The 20,083-nt window shown below is 37.0% G+C and overlaps 1 protein-coding gene across 1 annotated transcript; it reads right to left on the bottom strand.

Annotated features, from left to right (window-relative positions):
* Positions 1 to 453: 453 nt before the first annotated feature.
* LOC118838150 (cytoplasmic dynein 1 intermediate chain 2-like) lies at positions 454 to 2,285 on the bottom strand. Its single transcript, XM_036745378.1, is given in 2 exon segments — positions 454 to 659; positions 662 to 2,285. Coding segments are annotated over 2 exon segments (1,830 nt in total).
* Positions 2,286 to 20,083: the final 17,798 nt, after the last annotated feature.

Below are 20,083 nucleotides of genomic sequence, written 5' to 3'. Positions count from 1 at the left end.
TGGAGTGGGTACATGCCTTTAAATGGTTAACGGTAAACAATGTTCTTACATATCAGTGTTCAGAGATTAACTTACCTTGTGTTTACCTGGAGAAGTGATTATTGAAAAATATGTGGAATTTATGCAATCTACACCTTTCAGAAATAATTGTATACTGTTACAGGTTGAAAAAAGTTCAAGATACTAATATAGCAAATATATGCCTTTGCAAGTATTCAGAAAAAAAATGTGTATTGCAAGAGTCATTTGTATTAAAAATTACACAAATCCAATAACAATATGAATATAAAAAGTGACACTGCAAGAATTTTTTGCATTAAAGAGCTATATGTGTTTTAAGTCCATAGTTTAATCCACAAGATCACCCTTCAATTCCCTTTAGACAGAAGCATGCTATGAGTTTTAATTTCTGCTTAGAATCAGTCCCCAATCCACTACTAGCATAAAGCCCATTTAAGTAGGTATGCGGGTGGCAGCTTCCTCCTCTGCATCAGCTCGGTTTGCATTAATTTCTGCCAGCATTTGCCCAAATCGAGCCCATTCATCATTGTGGGGAACAGCGATTTGCTCTCCCACGTCATATATAACTATCTGTCCTTCAGAATTGCCTACAGCAATCTCTCTCCCAGAATGTGTCCATCTCACAAAATTAAGAGTAGATTACCCTCCACAGAAATGCTTGCAATCGGCACCTCTGTGTCATTGCTGAGATTCCACAGATCCAGTCTCCCCATGCCATCTACACAGGCAAACAGGGCAGAGTGGGTGGGCGACCACATCACATCATAAACATAATCTGAATTGTCTTCAAATGAGTATAAAGGTTTGTTATTCTTGGTTGTCCAAAGCTTCACTGTCCAGTCAAATGAGGAAGTGACAAAAAGATGTGAGAAGTCTACAGCTCCAACTGCTGCATGGCAATGGATACCAGTTATTGGTCCTTGGTGTCCTTCAAACATCTCACTGATTCCAGCTTTGCTGCCATGGCGACATGCTGTGTACACAAAGCCTTCTTCACTTACAACAACAAAATTGCTGACATCTCCAAAAGGGAAGGACATAGAAGTGACAGCTACAGCTTTGGACTGCTTATGAACCAACTCCATCCTATCCTGTGGATGGGAAAGCATGTCCAAACTCCATGAGCAAATTTTTCCATCAGTGTAGATGCTAATCAAATTACGAGCATTTTGAGTTCCAACTACATTCACACAATACACAGGGTGCGTATGTGCAGCAGCTGAAAGTGGGGTTCTCTGGGCCGGGGTTCTCTTATTGCTTCGATTTTCCCACAATACAATTTGGCCTGAATACCTACCACCAATAACCAGATTTGGATGAAATTTTGCAAATGTATCCGACATTACAGCTGACTGACAATGAAACACATACTCTGGGGTATTTTTTTTTTTGTATTTCATTTTCCACACGAGGGCCACCCCATCAGGCTTATGAGGAGCATCTTCATTGTTGTTATAGGAGGCCACAAGCAATTTTGGGTACTGAGATGACCAATCCAGACAACTAACAACACGATGCTTTGACCAATGTTCATCAAAAAACCGCCCGTTTAAGGACAATTTAGCACCTGCTTGAATTTCTCCCTCTTTATATTCCAAATCTCTCCCACTGTAGTCAAAGAAGATGTTAATCTGCTCAGAAAGAGCTCTTTCTACAATTCTTGTGGAATGATCAAAGAAACTTAGAAACTCTTCAGAGTGCAAGATCTGTTGTTTTTCCTCTTCAGTGAACTCATGAGGGGGGACTTCTTCATCATCTTTCTTTAAAGTTTTCCCTTCTTCAGGTTCAATGGGTGGTTTGGGGGTTACAACATCATCATCTTCTTCTTCATCTTCTTTTGGTTGTGCCGCAACTGGTGTCTGAGTCTCCTTTGAATATGTCACAATTTCTCGTGGCGGAAAGTCAACTTGTGTAATTTTAGTCATCCCAAGTTTAATTGGTCCTCGTCTAGATCCCACCTCGCCATCTCCAGAGTCTTGGCTTCCAGCCTCACTTGGAGTACTCACAGATTTGGAAGATGGAGACATAGGAGGAAGGACCAAAGGAGACTTTGGTGTCAGCCCCATAATCTGCAGCAATGCTTCTGCTTCTCGTCTCTTTTTTTCAAGGTCAGATTATTCCTGTACTGGATCAACCGCTTCTTTCTTCTGGTCAGTTTCCTTTTTCTTTCTTTCTTCTTCCTTTCTCTTCTTCTCTTCTCTGATTTGAGCTAACAGCTGCTTCTTCCGCTCCAATTCAGCCTTCAATTCACTTTTATCTGACATGGTTGTGACCTGACGTGGGGGCGGGATGGAGAGAACCTGTTCGACTGACCACGACTCGCCCGGAACTGGGTCTTCTGCCTCCACCGCTCCCTGGACGCTGACGGCCCCAGCGGCTCTCGCCGGTTCCATATATTTAGTTTTCGGCATTGATTTTTACAAGAGTTTGAATAACAAATTTCCTCCCCATTTCTACCCTACTCCCCACTCCAAGAAGGTGTATATTCTGGTTGCCCCTTTCCCCAGTCAGCCCTCCCTTCTGTCACCCCACTCTCCTCCCATCCCCTTTTCCCTTCCGTTCTTGTAGGGCAAGATAAATTTCTATGCCTCATTGCCTGTGTATCTTATTTCCTAGTTGCATGGAAAAACTTTGCATTTTTGCTTTTGAACATCTGTTTTTAAAACTTTGAGTTCCAAATTTTCTCCCCTCTTCCCTCCCCACCCACCCTCCCTAAGAAGGCAAGCAATTCAACATAGGTCACCTTATGTAAAACCCTTCCACAATACTCATGTTGTGAAAGACTGACTATATTTTGCTCCTTCCTAACCTATTCCCCTTTATCCAATTTTGTCCCTTGACCCTGTCCCATTTTGAAAGTGTTTGTTTTTGATTACCTCCTCAACTTCTTTTCCCTCCCTTCTATCATCCCCCCTTTTCCTCTTCTTCCTCCTTCTTTCCTGTGGGGTAAAATACCCAACTAAGTGTGTATGTTATTCCTTCCTCAGGTCAAATCTGATGACAGCAAGATTCACTCATTCCCCCTCACCTGCCCACTCTTCCCTTCCTACAGAACTGCTTTTTCTTGCCACGTTTATACGAGATAATTTAACCCATTCTATCTCTCCTTTTCACCCTCTCTCAATATATTCCTCTCTCATCCCTTAATTTGATTTTATTGTTTTAGATATCCCTTCATATTCAACTCACCCTGTGCCCTCTGTCTATATATATATATACACACACACACACACATATATATATATATATATATGTGTGTGTGTGTGTGTGTGTGTGTGTGTGTGTGTGTGTGTGTGTATATGCATATTCCCTTCAGCTACCTAATACTGAGGTCTCATGAATCATACACATCATCTTTCCATGTATGAATGTAAACAAAACAGGTCAACTTTAGAAAGTCCCTTGTGATTTCTCTTTATTGTTTACCTTTTCATGCTTCTCTTGATTCTTGTGTTTGAAAGTCAAATGTTCTATTCAGCTCTGGTCTTTTCACTGAGAAAGCTTGAAAGTCCTCTATTTTATTGAAAATCCATATTTTGCCTTGGAGCATGATACTCAGTTTTGCTGGGTAGGTGATTCTTGGTTTTAATCCTAGCTCCATTGACCTCCAGAATATCGTATTCAAAGCCCTTTGATCCCTTAATGTAGAAACTACTAGATCTTGTGTTATTCTGATTGTGTTTCCACAATACTCAAATTGTTTCCTTCTGGCTGTTTGCAGCTATTTTTTCCTTGATCTGGGAGCTCTGGAATTTGGCAACAATATTCCTAGGATTTTCCTTTTTGGGATTTTTTTTTGTAGAGGCAATGTGGGGATCCTTTCAATTGCTATTTTACCCTCTGTCTCTAGAATATCAGGCAGTCCTCCTTGATAATTTCTTGAAAGATGATTTCTAGGTTCTTTTTTTGATCATGGCTTTCAGGTACTCCAACAATTTCTAAATGATCTCTCCTGGATCTATTTTCCAGGTCAGTGGTTTTTCCAATGAGATAGTTCACATTGTCTTCCATTTTTTCCTTCCTTTGGTTCTGTTTTATAATAACTTGATTTCTCATAAAGTCACTAGCTTCCACTTGCTCCAATCTAATTTTTAAGGCAGTATCTTCTTCAGTAGTCTTTCAAACCTCCTTTTGCATTTGAGTATTTCTGTCTTTCAAGGCATTCTTCTCCTCATTGGTTTTTTGTTGCTCTTTTGCCATTTGAGTTAGTCTATTTTTTAAGATGTTGTTTCCTTCAGTATTTTTTCAGTATTTTTTTGAGTCTCCTTTAGCAAGTCATTGACTTGTTTTTCATGGTTTTCTCACGTCTTTCTCATTTCTCTTCCCAATTTTTCCTCTACTTCTCTAATTTGCTTTTCCAAATCCTTTTTTGAGCTCTTCCGTGGCCTGAGACCCGTTCATGTTTTTCTCGGAGGCTTTTGATATAGGCTCTTTGACTTTGTTGACTTCTTCTGGCTGTCACCAAAGAAAGATTCCAAAGTCTGAGACTGAATCTGAGTGTGTTTTCGCTGCCTGACCATGTTCCCAGCCAACTTACTTGAAAGTTGAGTTTTTTTCTCAGGGCATGACTGCTTGTAGAGCAAAGAGTACTTTGTTCCAAGCTTGAGGGGATGCACTGTTGTTTTCAGAGCTATTTCTATACAGCAAGCTCTGTCACATCAGCACTTCTCCTCCCCCAAGAACCACCAACCTGGATCAGGACTCAGATCTTATTCAGGCTCTGTACTCCCACTCTGATCTGCCACTTAATTCCTCCCACCAGGTGGGCCTGAGGCTGGAAGCAACTGCAGCTGTAGTTCTGTAGCTGCACCACCCCTGCTACCTCTATGGCAGTGGCCGAACTGCGAACTCCTTTCACTATGTCCCCTGCAGCTTTTCCCACTAACCTTCTCTGTTGTCTTTGGGGTTTATGGGATGAGAAGTCTGGTAACTGCCACAGCTCACTGATTCAGGGTGCTAGGACCTGTTCTGCCCGGTTCCTGGTCTGGTTGGTCCTGGTGCAGCCGACACTAGGCTCTGGTCCCCTCTGCTCCCAGCTCCATGAGTGATAGACCTCACCCAGATACCATCCAGGTTGTCCTGGGCTGAAGCCCTGCATCTCTCTGATATTTTGTGATTTCTGCAGTTCTAGAATTTGTTCAGAGCCATTTTTATGGGTTTTTGGAGGGACCTGGGGGGGAGCTCACATGAATCCCTGCTTTCCAGCCACCATCTACTATTATTTTTTTTTAATTTCAGTTTTATTCACATCTCCTTTCCATTATAGATTTCATTTTGGTGTTTGAGATTTTTAATTTGTTCTTTTCCTATATTTTCTTTTAGTTGAATGCCCAATTCATTGATTTGCTCTTTCTCTCCTTAAATGATGTATGCATTTAGAATATAAATTCACCCCTAAGTACAGCTTTGGCTGCATCTCACAAATTTTGATATATTGTTATTAGCTTTAATGAAATTATTGATTGTTCCTGTGATGTTGTTTGACCCACATATTCTTTAGGATTATTCTATTTAATTTCCTATTAATTTATATGCTTCCACAGCTCATTGTTGAATGTAATTTTTAATTGCATTATGTTCTGGAAGGGTGCAACTAATAGTTTTAATTTTCTACATTTGGTTGTGAGGTTTTATGCTTTAAAATGGTCAATTTCTGAACGTATCATGCAAAACTGAAGGAAAGATGTATTTATTTCTATTTGCATTCAATTTTATCTGGAGCTGCATTATATCTACCTTTTCTATAAAATTTTATTCCTCTATTTAATTTCTTTATTTTTTATTTTATGGTTAGGATTTTCTAGCACTGAGAGGGAAAAGTTTAACTTTTCTTCTCATATGGTTTTGCTGCCTATTTCCTCCTGTTAATCAAATAACTTTTCCTTTAAAGTTTTTGATGCTCCGATTTTTTTCTTTTAATTTATTTAATATTTTTAGTTTTACAGCTAGTTCTGGAGGTATGTAATTTCCCTGTGCTTCCACAGTTGTAGGATATGGGACAGGTGTGGTCACTGCTCTCCTGTTCTATGCTTTTTCTTTACCCAGGAAAGACCTTTGTTACTTTGCTACCACAAGAGATAGCACTTCTTTTGGCCCTGGAACTTTGACCAGGCCCTTTGCTCCCTTGTAACTGCAAGGGCTAGTCTTCCTCTCTGCCCTAGAACTTTAACTAGTTCCCCTGTTTCCATGTGGCTGACCATGAGAACCCTTCTCAGCCCTGAAGTTATGATGAAGAAATCCATGTATATTGGCAATGCAGTGGAAAAGCATGCCAGGCCCTCTGCATAAAGTCATCTCAGGATCTGCTGTAAACCCTTTCTCTGTAGTCTCATCCTCTTACCATCTCTGCGCTGAAATCTGTAGAAGATGAAAATTTCACAGCCACCTCTATGGCTACCACTGGTGCTGCTATCTCTTTCACTTAAAATAGTCATTAGCTGATATCTGATATTTCATTTTATGATGGCAACATATTACCATAATTACATGGGGAAATGAGATAGTAAACAATAAAATATGCATTAGATCTTAGAAAGGGAATTCAACATTCTCTAATAGTATAAATGCAATTTTGGTGTTGTAATTTCAAATTTGGAGAGTTTTTCATATGTAGATTTACTCATTCCACAGCACTCATTCTTATATCATATATGCTATTCTTATACCATTCATATACCATGCCAACTCATTACATTATAGACTCTTGATCTTGCATTCAATTCCTGCTTTTATCAACACATTAGCCAGAGTAGCACATATCTAGCTCAGCACAGACCACACTGCCACAATTTGGCCACCTTCAATTCATGCAAGTCTGTGTGCCCTTGCTATGTCCTTCCATCACTGGGTATAGTAATCAAATCAATAGGTCAGGGACTGCTTTTTGCATTTCATCATATTCATGTTCTACAAGAACATGACAAATTCTTAATAAATGCCTGTTGATTTATTGATTGATTTCTCAACCTGTGCTAGAAAGTACATGTTAATCAATTGGCCTATGTCTCTGCTCATTATCAATTTGATTTATCATGTTAAAACATCTTTCTTTCACCACTATTTCTATAATATGTGATGTCTTCTCCTAACAGAATATACATTTTTTTTAGAGTAGGGAAGATCTTACTATTTTATTTGTATTCCCAAGACTTAGTATAGTATCTGACATCAAATCAGTGGTTAATAAATTTTCATTTGTTCATTCATTCAGACATCCCTTCGATAAATTTTGTAGAAATCTAGAAATATACAAAAAGAAAAAAAGGGAATAAAATAGAAATATAAACAATGTCTTACTTTCAAGAATTTCATTTTTTCTTTGTGTGTCTTTTTGAAACATAAATAAGAAGCAAAGTGATGAAATAATGATTAATTGGTTTATTCCTATTTTTTATAAGCCAATATATTACAATTGCAACACTTTTTTATGCTGGAGTAATTTGAAAGGTCTGTTTGGAGAACACTCATATGGCTTACTTGGAGTGGTCTTTGTTAACTTTCATAAGTTTAAAATATCAAACCTATTATTGAGTGCAGTTTAGAGTTAAGGAGAAACCATTACAGCAACAACAACAAAAACAACAACAACAAATAAGAATATAGTAGGCATATAATATAAAATAATGATCTCTTCCTGTAGGTCACAGTATATACTATCTGAGTGGGAGAGGAAAAGTCCATCCATGGACAACTTAGTCTCTATGATGTATAAGTGATGGAATATAGTAGTGTCCAGAAACCCAGTGAGATAAATTTTGAATCTTGCTCAAAGGGTGAAGTGAGAAAAATTGCTTTCAATAGGCTGATAGGTTTTGTTTCAGTGGGAGGTCCATAAAAGGAGGGCTAATGAGTCATAGCAATAGTCAATAAACATTTATTAAGTGACTACTATGTGACAGGCATTGTGCTTAGTGCTATGGATACCAATAAGAAAAAAGAAAAGTGGTCCCTGCCATCAAGGAGCTTATAATCTAATGGAGGAAGACAATGGATGTCCATAGAGTTGAAATAAAACAGAGTAGTTACTGGAAAATTAATTTCAGTTTCTGGAATTCTTCTAGTTTATGTGATGATATTATGTAAGACCCAGAAGGTATGAGGCAATACCTTAGGCAACTGATACTTCCAGTTTAATATAATTTAATTTATACATTGGTTCTAAACACTTTTTTCAAACTTGATTTAAAATTTATGACTAAATATTATCACCAAAATTATTCTCCATTAAAGTATCAAAGCTAAGACAGAGTAGAATGATTTTGACCTCATCCTTACACTAATGCTTTCCTAAGCTGCAATTTAAGAAGTCAAGTGAATAAATGTGGTGAGTAATACATTATGTGACCACACTGGAATACTGTTTTCTGTTTTGGTTATCTCTATTTAGGGAAGGCATAGAAAATTAAGAATTTCAACATATGGTGAATGAAAAATCTGAGGGACATAGTTTCTTGGTAATGACAATTTATTAATTGTGGCTAGCAAATAATTACTAAATTGAGGTCATTGGTTCCTTTAGAAACCAAAGATCAACCTTGGGGGCTGGTGAACTTTCAATATCCTTGGGGAGTGGGTGTTCTCAACAGGTGGAAATTAACTCTTATTGGTTAATATTAATGAGAGAATGAATATTATAATGAGGGCTGAAGGTTTTTTCAATGAAAGACAAGGGAACATGACTTTGATCAGGTCTGTAGTCTTAGATCATTCCACCTATATTCAATCTATACAAAGGAATCCACCTCTGCCGAGTCAATAAACAGTGAACAATGGTGGGGTGAAAATGCCACCTAGATAAGATCCTCTTTAGCCTCTCATCAGAACTAAGCTTTCCCAGTTGAGTGGGCCACTGCCCAAGATAGAAAAGAATGTTTCATTGCCAGCTCTATCCTAGGAGTGGGCTTTGCATGAGGAAATAGAAAAGGAAAAAATATCTGACACCCTCAATACTAATTGGTTATTAATAATCATTTCTCTCATAGAGGAGGCAAAAGAACTAAAGAAAAAGTCTATACAAGAAGCGGTTGAAGGAGCTACAGATTATGAGCTAGCAATATAGTACTCAGGAAAGTGTGCTGAGTCAAAAGGCTTGGGTTCAGATCCTAGCTATAATACTCACTAGATGTGTGATATTAAGGAAATCATTTGAACATTCTAGGCCTCAGTTTCTTCTTTTTTTTTTTACAAAGAACAAGTCAGACCAAGTAACAGGTTTAGTTCTATCATCTTCTAAATCAGAGAAAATAGGAGAGCTTTCTTCAAGTATCTAAAGATCTCTGTGCAAAAGGGATTAAATTTCTTAAGACTCAGTGAACAGAATAATAAATAATGAGTGTATATTTGATAGAGACAGGCTTTGGCCTGATGTCAGGAAAACAAACATACCAATGTAAATAAGAAGACAAAAAACATTCTGAATTCAGTTATCCAAAAATGGAATGAACTGTCATAGGAGCAGTGTATCACTGATCTCTCTGAGGTGATAAGTCTCAATTAGGTATATGTTGTACTGGATAACCTCTGAAAGTCTGTCTTTCTATGACCTTATATTATAAACTGGGCAAATGGTCACTTATTTGGCCATTACATTAATCTGTCCTGGACTTTAGCACCTATACAAATTTCCATGCTTTTTTGAGATTTTAAAAATTATTCTTCAGCATAATTACTAATTCAGTCATCCCTCTGTGTATCTGGGCAGAGTGGGATCATATAATTATATTACCTGATATTTATATAGCACTTACTTTGTGCCAAGCACTGAACAATTATCATTCATTTGATTCTCACAAAAACCCTGGAATTCATTGTTGTTGTTTTACTGTAGTTTTTGTTATTCCCAATTTAGGAAGAAACTGAGGAAAGCAGAAGTTAAATGACTTGCCCTGGGTTCCACAGCTAATAAGTGTCAAAGCTGTATTTATATTCAGATTTTCCAGACTATAAGCCCAATGCTATATTGGATATAGTCTATCCAACGTGCCACCTAGCTCTATATGGGAATCATATACCCAATCTTGTGATTGTGGAGTCATTTAAATAGTGTCTGACTCTCCATGACCTTATCTGGAGTTTTCTTGGCAAGGATATTACAGTCTTTCTCTATCTCATTTCACAGATGAGAAACTGAGGCAAATAGGTTTAAGTGACTTGCCCCGAGTCACACAGCTAGTAAGAACCTGAAGCTGAATTTGAATTCCGATCCTCCTGATACCAAGAAAATTCCAAAAATGAAGTCACAAAGAGTAAGACATGATTGAACAACAACAAAACCTCGTAACTCCAAGCCTAAACAGCTAAGCAGAGTTGCCTGTTTTTCTCTTCACTTGAGTCAGGTTACTTGCTGTTCCTAGGTCACAGTACACCTCATTTGACATTTATTTTTGCCAGCAGACTTACTTCTGGTGAAAGTAAATTCTCATAGAATAATTGTATTTTGTGGTCCCTAGGAATGCAGTACTACTTCATCAGAAACAAGATATATTTGTGAATATAGCACCCACTTTTCTAGGAAAAGGAAGTATAGTATCTCTGTTCTCTATTCTCTGTTATGTGTTCTGGAGAGCAATATCATGGTATTATTCCTTGTGAGTTTTGGATTGCTTTGTATCTTGAAATCTCAGCATAAGTCCTATAGCAATAAAATTGAGGCATATTGAAAATTTGATTATCCTTAACACTGTTACTAAAACTGACACAGCATTCAGTTTAGTGGTAGGGACTGAAAATGTTTTTTCTCCTAAAATAACAAAAATAAAATGAAAAGATTTGTTTCTCAAAAACAAACAAGAAGTAATAATTGAGTCTACTACTCATTTGTTTTGGATTTATTCAAGTTTGATGATAGTAAAGCCCTGGTGGTAAGGTGAGACTTTGCAGAAAATTCTAGTGTACTGCTTGTCAAGCTTTGAACATTCCATATTCAGCAAAGAAGGCCTGAAATCAATAAATTGTTATGTGGTGCAGTGGATAAAATATTGAACTTGGATTTTGGAGATTCTGAATTCAAATCCAGTCTCAGACACATATTAATTGTGTGACACAGGGAAAACAATTTCCTTATCTGCAAAATGAGGATAGTTTTGTTTTCAGAATTCTGAAGCCTGTTGATTTCTCAAATATATTAGGGACACCATTTCTAGGATTTCAAGGGTTGTACCATTTTAAATTCCATCCTATCATCATAATATAACTGTATAGAACTGGTGGTTGGAAGGGTCATTAAAACTAATTTTGAATAATCCTTGACCTAATACATGAAAGACTTGTACATCATTTCCATAACTTGTCATCCAATTTTCACTTAGACACTTTCACTAATGGCGAACTCACTACTTTACGTGTTTTCATCCATAGTTGAACATCTTCAGTTGTTAAGAACTTTAGTATTACTTTGAAAAGAATGTGACATTCCTTCAATTTCCAACTATCAGTACTCTTTTTATAGTCAGAAGACATGCTGAGTAAGTTTAACTCTTACTATACATTATATAGTTTCAATTAAATAAATCCTTATTAAACAGCTATTGAACATCTTCAGTTGTTAAGAACTTTATCATTACTTTGAAAATAATGCAACATTCCTTCAATTTCCAACTATCAGTAGTATTTTTATAGTCAGAAGACATGCTGAGTAAGTTTAACTCTTACTATACATTATATAGTTTCAATTAAATAAATCCTTATTAAACAGCTATTGAACATCTTCAGTTGTTAAGAACTTTATCATTACTTTGAAAAGAATGCAACATTGCTTCAATTTCCAACTATCAGTAGTATTTTTATAGTCAGAAGACATGCTGAATAAGTTTAATTCTTACTATACATTATATAGTTTCAATTAAATAAATCCTTATTAAATATCTATTAAATCCAGAGGCGCTGGGAATACCAAATAAAAATTATACAATTCCTCTGCTCAAGCTTACATTCTTCTGATCAAGATAAACGTTCTACAGAGTATGGAGGGATAGAAGGTAGGGTGATATTAAAAAGAAGTCTAAACTATATATATACATATATATACACACATACGGACACACATACATATACATACACATATACATACATGTAGCAATGCTAAAGAAATTTTGCAGTCTTTGTTCAAGATACCAGATTTCTGTTAATGAATCCTATTTATGTTTTAGATGCCTTATGACATTGTCAAACTCATTTTGGGCTTACATTGCTTCCACTGAATTCCACAGTTCTTTACATATGTGCTACATATAACAAATATAAAAGTGTATCTCAAATCCTGTACTTGAGCCATTTTTTTAACTTAGCCCATGGACTTTATATTTTTCTTATTAAACTTTGGGTAGATTTGACCCATTACTCTAGCATTTTAAGATATTTTTAGGTAATATTTCATGTAATCTATAATATAAGCCAACTTTCCATTTTCTGTTTAGTCTGAAAACAATAAACGTGATTAATTTCTTCATTTGAATCACAGACATTTACAGAATGGAAGAGGGACAGGGAGAAAGGGTTGCAGGTCTCACAGGAGACTTTTTTACCATCTGGCAATTATCGATTATTCTGTAATTTTTCAATAATTGTTGAATGAAGTCATTCAGCATGTTATAAGCTACATCTCTAAATCTTACAAGAAAGTTTATTAAATATCTTGTTAAAATTATAATGCAAAATGGCGGCTGGTAAGCAGGGACTAGAGTGAGCTCCGTACCCGAGTCCCTCCAAAAACCTATAAAAAATGGCTCTGAACCAATTCTAGAATGGCAGAACCCACAGAACAGCAGATTGAAGCAGGGCTCCATCCCAGGACAGCCTGGATGGTCTCTGGGTGAGGTCTCTTCCACACGGAGCTGGGAGCTGGGAGCAGAGTGGAGCAGAACCCAGCCTGAGTGGTGTGGACCAACAAGACCAGCAACCAGGCAGAGCATGCCCTAGTGCCCTGATTCAGTGAGCTGCAGCAGTTATGAGAATTCTCAACCCACTAACACCAAAGACTGTGGAGAAGGTTAGTGGGAAAAGCTGCGGGAGTGGAAGGAGTTCGCGGTTCGGCTTCCAGCCCCATGGGCAGCGGAGGTGGGGCAGCTACAGCTGTTGTTACTTCTGGCTCCAGGCCCACCTGGTGGGAGGAATTAAGTGGCGGATCAGAGCAGGAGTGCAACAGCCTGCTGAAGATCTAAGCCCAGTCTGCACTGGGGGTTCTTGGGGAAGGAGTAGTGCAGGTCTGACAGAGCTGGCACCTCCCCCCCAAATGTGGATCATAGAACTCGTTAGTCTACAAGCAGTCATACCCCACTGAAAAGCTCAAGGGTCAAGTTAGTTGGTTGGGAATATGGCCAGGCAGCGAAAACACGCCCAGATTCAGTCTCAGACTCTGGATTCTATCTTTGGTGACAAAGGAGACCAAAACATACAGCCTAAAGAAGACAGCAAAGTCACAGAGCCTACAACAAAAGCCTCAAAGAAAAACATGAACTGGCCCCAGGCCATAGAAGAACTCAAAAAGGATTTGGAAAAGCAAGTTAGAGAAGTAGAGGAAAAATTGGGAAGAGAAATGAGAAAGATGCGAGAAAACCATGAAAAACAAGTCAATGACTTGCTAAAGGAGACCCAAAAAAATACTGAAAAATACACTGAAGAAAACAACACCTTAAAAAACAGACTAACTCAAATGGCAAAAGAGTTCCAAAAAGCCAATGAGGAGAAAAATGCCTTGAAAGGCAAAATTAGCCAAATGGAAAAGGAGGTCCAAAAGACTACTGAAGAAAATACTACTTTAAAAATTAGATTGGAGCAAGTGGAAGCTAGTGACTTTATGAGAAATCAGGATATTATGAAACAGAACCAAAGGAAATGAAAAAATGGAAGACAATGTGAAATATCTCCTTGGAAAAACCACTGACTTGGAAAATAGATCCAGGAGAGATCATTTACAAATTATTGGACTACCTGAAAGCCATGATCAAAAAAAGAGCATAGATACCATCTTTCAAGAAATTATCAAGGAGAACTGCCCTGATATTCTAGAGCCACAGGGCAAAATAGACATTGAAAGAATCCATCGATCGCCTCCTCAAATAGATCCCAAAAAGAAATCTCCTAGGAATATTGTCACCAAATTCCAGAACTCCCAGATCAAGGAGAAAATACTGCAAGCAGCCAGAAAGAAACAATTTGAGCATTGTGGAAACCCAATCAGAATAATCCAAGATCTGGCAGCTTCTACATTAAGAGATCGAAGGGCTTGGAATGCAATATTCCGAAGGTCAATGGAGCTAGGATTAAAACCTAGAATCACCTACCCAGCAAAACTGAGTATCATGTTCCAAGGCAAAATATGGATTTTCAATAAAATAGAGGACTTTCAAGCTTTCTCAGTGAAAAGACCAGAACTGAATAGAAAATTTGACTTTCAAAGACAAGAATCAAGAGAAGCACGAAAAGGTAATCAAGAAATGGAAATTGCAAAGGAGTTATTAAAGTTGAACTGTTTTGGATTACATTCCTACATGGAAAGATGATGTGCATGATTCATGAGACCTCAGTATTAGGGTAGTTGAAGTGAATATGCATATATATATATATATATATTATATATATATATAAGTAATATTATGTATGTATATCTATGTATATATAGTGAATGTTTATGTATGTGTATATCTATGTGTATATGTATGTATGTATGTATGTGTATATGTATATATATATATATATATATGTGGTGTGTTATATATATATGTAAAAGAGAGAGAGCAGACACAGGGTGAGTTGAAGATGAAGGGAAGATACCTAAAAAAATAAAATGAAATTTAGGGATGAGAGAGCAACATACTGAGAGAGGGAGATAGGGAGAGATAGAATGGGGTGGATTATCTCACATAAAGTTGGCAAGAGAAAGCAGTTCTGTGGGAGGAGGGGAGAGGGCAGGTGAGGGGGGAATGAGTGAACCTTGCTCTCATCAGATTTGGCTTGAGGGTGAATACCATACATACTCAGTTGGGTATCTTACCCCACAGGAAAGAAGAGGGAGGAAGATAAAAAAAATAATAGTGGGGGGATGATGGAGGGGAGGGCAGATGGGGGTGGAGGTAATCAAAACAAACACTTTGGAAAGGGGACAGGGTCAAGGGAGAAAATTCAATAAAGCAGGATGTGTTGGGAAGGAGCAAAATGTAGTTAGCCTTTCACAACATGAGTATTGTGGAAGGGTTATACATAATGATACATGTGTGGCCTAGGTTGAATTGCTCGACTTCTTAGGGAGGGTGGGTGGGAAGGGAACAGGGGAGAGAATTTGGAACTCAAAGTTTTAAAATCAGATGTTCAAAAACAAAAAAAAGTTTTTGCATGCAACTAAAAAATAAGATACACAGGCAATGAGGCATAGAAATTTATCTTGCCCTACAGGAAAGGAAGGGAAAAGGGGATGAGAGGGGAGGGGGTTGATAGAGGGGAGGGCTGAATGGGGAACAGGGCAACCAGAATATAAGCCATCTTGGAGTGGGGGGGAGGGTAGAAATGGGGAGAAAATTTGTAATTCAAACTGTTGTGAAAATCAATGCTGAAAACCAAATATGTTAAATAAATAAATTTAAATTAAATTTAAAAAAAATATAATGCATTCTATGAAAGTTCTATGTAGAATTCATGCAAGATAATGAAATAAAAACAGCTGAGGTACAGCATTCCTATACATTACTGACAACGCCCAACAGCAAGAGATAGAAAGAGAAATTCCATTCAAAGTTACTGAAGGCACTATAAAATATCTGGGAGTCTATTTGCCAAGACAAACCCAGGGCCTATATGAACATAACTATGAAACACTTTTCACGTGAATAAAATCAGATCTAAATAAATGGAGAAATATCAGTTGCTCATGGTTAGGCCGAGCTAATATAATAAAAATGACAATTCTACCTAAATTAATCTATCTATTCAGTGCCATACCAATCAAACTACCATTTTTTTTTACTGAGCTGGACAAAATAATAACAAAATTCATTTGGAAAAACAGGAGGTCTAGAATATCTAGGATATCAATGAAAAGACATGCTAGAGATGGTGGTTTAGCCACACCAGATATTAAACTGTACTACACAGCAGCAGTCATCAAAACTGCCTGGTACTGGTTAAGAAACAGGGGTGTGGATCAGTGGAATAGGATAGGTACACAAGTAGGTGAAATCAACAAGTTTAGCAATCTACTGTTTGATAAACCCAAAGAGGCCAGTTTCTGGGCTAATAATTCACTATTTCACAAAAACTGTTGGGAAAATTGGAAAATGGTAGGGCAAAAACTGGGCATAGACCAATATCTTACACCATATACCAAAATAAAGTCAAAATGGGTTCATGATTTAGGAGTAAAAGTTGATACTCTAAGTAATTTGGGAAAGCAAGGAATAGTTTACTTATCAGATTTGTGGAAAAGTAAAGAATTCATGACCCAACAAGAGATAGAGAGCATTACAAAATGCAAAATGGATAATTTTGATTATGTCAAATTGAAATGTTTTTGTACAAAAAAAAGCCAATGCAACAAGAATTAGGAGGGAAGCAGAAAATTGGGAGAAAATCTTTGCAACTAGTATCTCTGATAAAGGCCTCATCTCTAAAATATACAGGGAGCTAAGCCAAATATATAGGAATACAAGCCATTCCCCAATTGAGAAATGGTCAAAGGATATGAACAGGCAGTTTTCAGAGGAAGAAATTAAAGCTATCTACAGGCATATGGAAAAATGCTCTGGATCGCTGCTGATTAGAGAAATGCAAATCAAAACAACTCTTAGATACCACATCTCTCCTGTCAGATTGGCTAAAATAACAAATCAGGAGAATGATAAATGCTGGAAGGATGTGGGGAAATTGGAACATTGTTGCATTGCTGGTGGAGTTGTGAGCTGATCCAGCCATTTTGGAGGGCGGTTTGGAACTATGCCCTAAGGGCTATAGAAATGTTCATACCCTTTGACCCAGCAATACCACTTCTAGGTTTGTATCCCAAAGAAATCACGCAAGCGGGAAAAGGACCCATATGTACAAGAATATTTATAGCGGCTCTCTTTGTGGTAGCCAAGAATTGGAAATCAAAGGGATGCCCATCAATTGGGGAATGGCTGAACAAGCTGTGGTACATGAAGGTAATGGAATACTATTGTGCCATAAGAAATGGGAATGATGCAGACTTCATAACAACCTGGAAAAACCTACACGACATAATGCTGAGTGAGCGGAGCAGAGCCAGGAGAACGTTGTGCACAGCCACAGATATATGGATTCCATGAGGACCAACCCTGACAAACTGCGCTTTTCTCAGCAACCTAAGGGGCAAGGACATTCCTGGGGACTCACGATGGAGAATGCTATCTTCATCGAGACAAAGAACTGCGAAGTTTGAATACAGACTGAGGCACACTACATGCTCGCCTTTTCTGCGTCTCTTTTGTTTTTGTTTTTGGGTTTTTTTTTTATTTTTTGGTTCTGTTTCTTCTTTCTCATGATTCATTCCATTGGTCAAAATTCTTCTCCACGACTTGACTAGTGCATAAATTAATTCAATGCGAAGTTATACATGACAGTTATATGAGACTTCATGCCATCTTGGGGAGGGAGGGGGGAGGGAGGGGAGAAAAACTGGAACTCAAAACTATGTAGAGCCGTGCGTGGTAAACTAAAAATAAAAATAAAAAAAAAACAGCTGAGGTAATTTACTGTCTCTTATCCTCTTAAGTATTAAAAAAATGCCACTGAATGCTCTCCTTTTTCTACAAAAAAGACTAGGGCAAGGATGTTTGGGCAAGGGTCAGGGAACCTTGAAAAACCAATTGAAAAATTCTGAGATTACCACTTCCACCAAGGAAACACAATGTTTTGCTATGCTAGTCTTTGAATCTTCAATGACACAAAATGGTATCACCCCTACTCATCACTCCTGTCTTCCTTTCAGTGTGAGTTTAAGGGATAGAGGATTTTAAGGCCTTTCTCCTTATTTTATCTCTAGCTCCCCATATAGTTCTCAGAATTGGCAAGGCAGTACTAGAACCACCATCTAAATGAAAACTCTAAATAATAATGAACTCCAGCTCCTTAATTACTAAATCTAGTTATGAAAGTGGCAACTCCTTCCATATTCCCCTTCTCCTAGATCAATAGAATATGGCCATTTTCTGATCTATCTTTTTATCATGCAGTACACAAATGCACACACACACACACACACATACACACACACACATGCACATGCACGATGTGGAACCCTACTCCTTATTATCATACCACTCTCTTCCATTCTACCCAGGTAGCCCCCTGAGGCAGATTGAAATATACCGTCTTCTACTTCTTCACCCTCAGTCATTGGATATAACCCACCAATGTCCACTACTTTCCCAATCTCAAGAAAGCTTAAGAATATTCTTTGCCTTGCTGTCCTCCCCAAAATCTTCCTAGCTGTCCAGAAGCAAATAGGTTAATGGGCTCCAGGGCATACCACTAGTCCCTTGTCCTGACACTTCTCTATCTTTTCCATGTAGCCCTTCCTAAGCCTACAAGCATTTTTTAAAAATACTTAGAAAAGTAAACTGAGGCAGGTATTCCTACTCCTCTTCCTCTCTATTGAGGAAAAATATTCCCATCTCCCAAATCATCTAATCCCAATTATCAATACTAAATAAAAGGGAGCATCTTCTCTAAACCTTAGTAAAGCCTCCCATTTGCCTCACGATGAGAAGCTTCAGCTCCTACTCAGATCACATCAGTAATGCCTATCTCTACTTTCATTCCTGGCCCAGAATAGAGTAATAATTAAACAAATATAACTCTATAGATAAATTGTATAAAATTAAAGACACAATTCTCTCAGAATTTCACATACAAGCATCAATATGTGAGATAGGAATGTGACAAGATAAATTAAAATGTATATTATGTATTGAAAGGATTTAACTCAATAATCCTTTTTGTGATTAACCTCATTGAGAATGCAATTTACAATTAACACCTCTTCTTTCTTTCATCTCACTTTATTCCTAATTCTCCAGAGACAAGGAAAGTGAAGAAAAGAGAAAAGAATAGGATAAAAGAAAAGAGTACAAGTTAAATATAGTAATCAAAGGAATGATTAGAAGAAAATGTCTGGAATCATGAAGAGTAGGTTAAATAACCTTCAAGTAGAGAGAATAAAGTTTTAGCAAAAAGCAGTTCTAAAGATAATGAATTGAGGCATGTTTATGTGAAACTACGTAAATTCATGGACAAAGAAAAGTATTATAAGTCTTAGGAAAGTATTACATTAAAATAAAAATTAAGGCAATATTAAATTTGTACAAACCATGGAATGAAATGAAGGCTGGAAAATATGTAGAAGTCTGAAAAAATATGGGGTATTATAGCATATGTAATTATATGTAAATATAGGATATGTAATATATGTAATGTACATATGTAGGATATGTAATTCAAACATGAATTGTTCAGAAATAGAAGAATCCACTCCCAAAATAAATAAGATCTGGAAAAATGTATGAACAAATATGAACAAATATGTGAATAATTATAACTATAAGAAGATATCCAACTGAGTGAAGAACTAAAATAGTATCCTGAAAGTTGAATATCACTTATAGTTAATATTTTATATATAGAAAAGTTTATACAGGGCAATGTAAGAATTAGGTGTGCCAACTTTCTTAATTTTAAAAGAAGCAGTAAGACTAGTGTTTGAAATAAAAATGCATAATGACTAAAACAAAATAAAAATAACATATTAACATATTACAACACTTAAAGAGCTGACAAATAAAAAGTAAAACAGATAAAAAGGAGAAAAAAAGAATGGAGATGGTAATCCCAAAGGAAAACTTCATTCTATGATAAAAGGGCACTTTATAAAAGAAATACTAAGTTTAAAGTATTAACTAATTCATAGCAGAATGAATTTTACTTTAGAGTTTAATAATTGACATCATTAAAAAGATCAACTTAGTTTCATATAAGTAACAAGAAGAATAATAAGAACAAAGTTATCAAAATTATAAACTTACTACTTATACAATAAACATGAATGGTCTGCCTTTCTATT

The sequence above is a fragment of the Trichosurus vulpecula genome, chromosome 1 (assembly GCF_011100635.1).
Source record: "Trichosurus vulpecula isolate mTriVul1 chromosome 1, mTriVul1.pri, whole genome shotgun sequence".
NCBI lineage: Eukaryota > Metazoa > Chordata > Mammalia > Diprotodontia > Phalangeridae > Trichosurus > Trichosurus vulpecula.
Note: the sequence above shows the minus strand (reverse complement) of the source record. Positions and strands in the feature narration are given on the sequence as shown.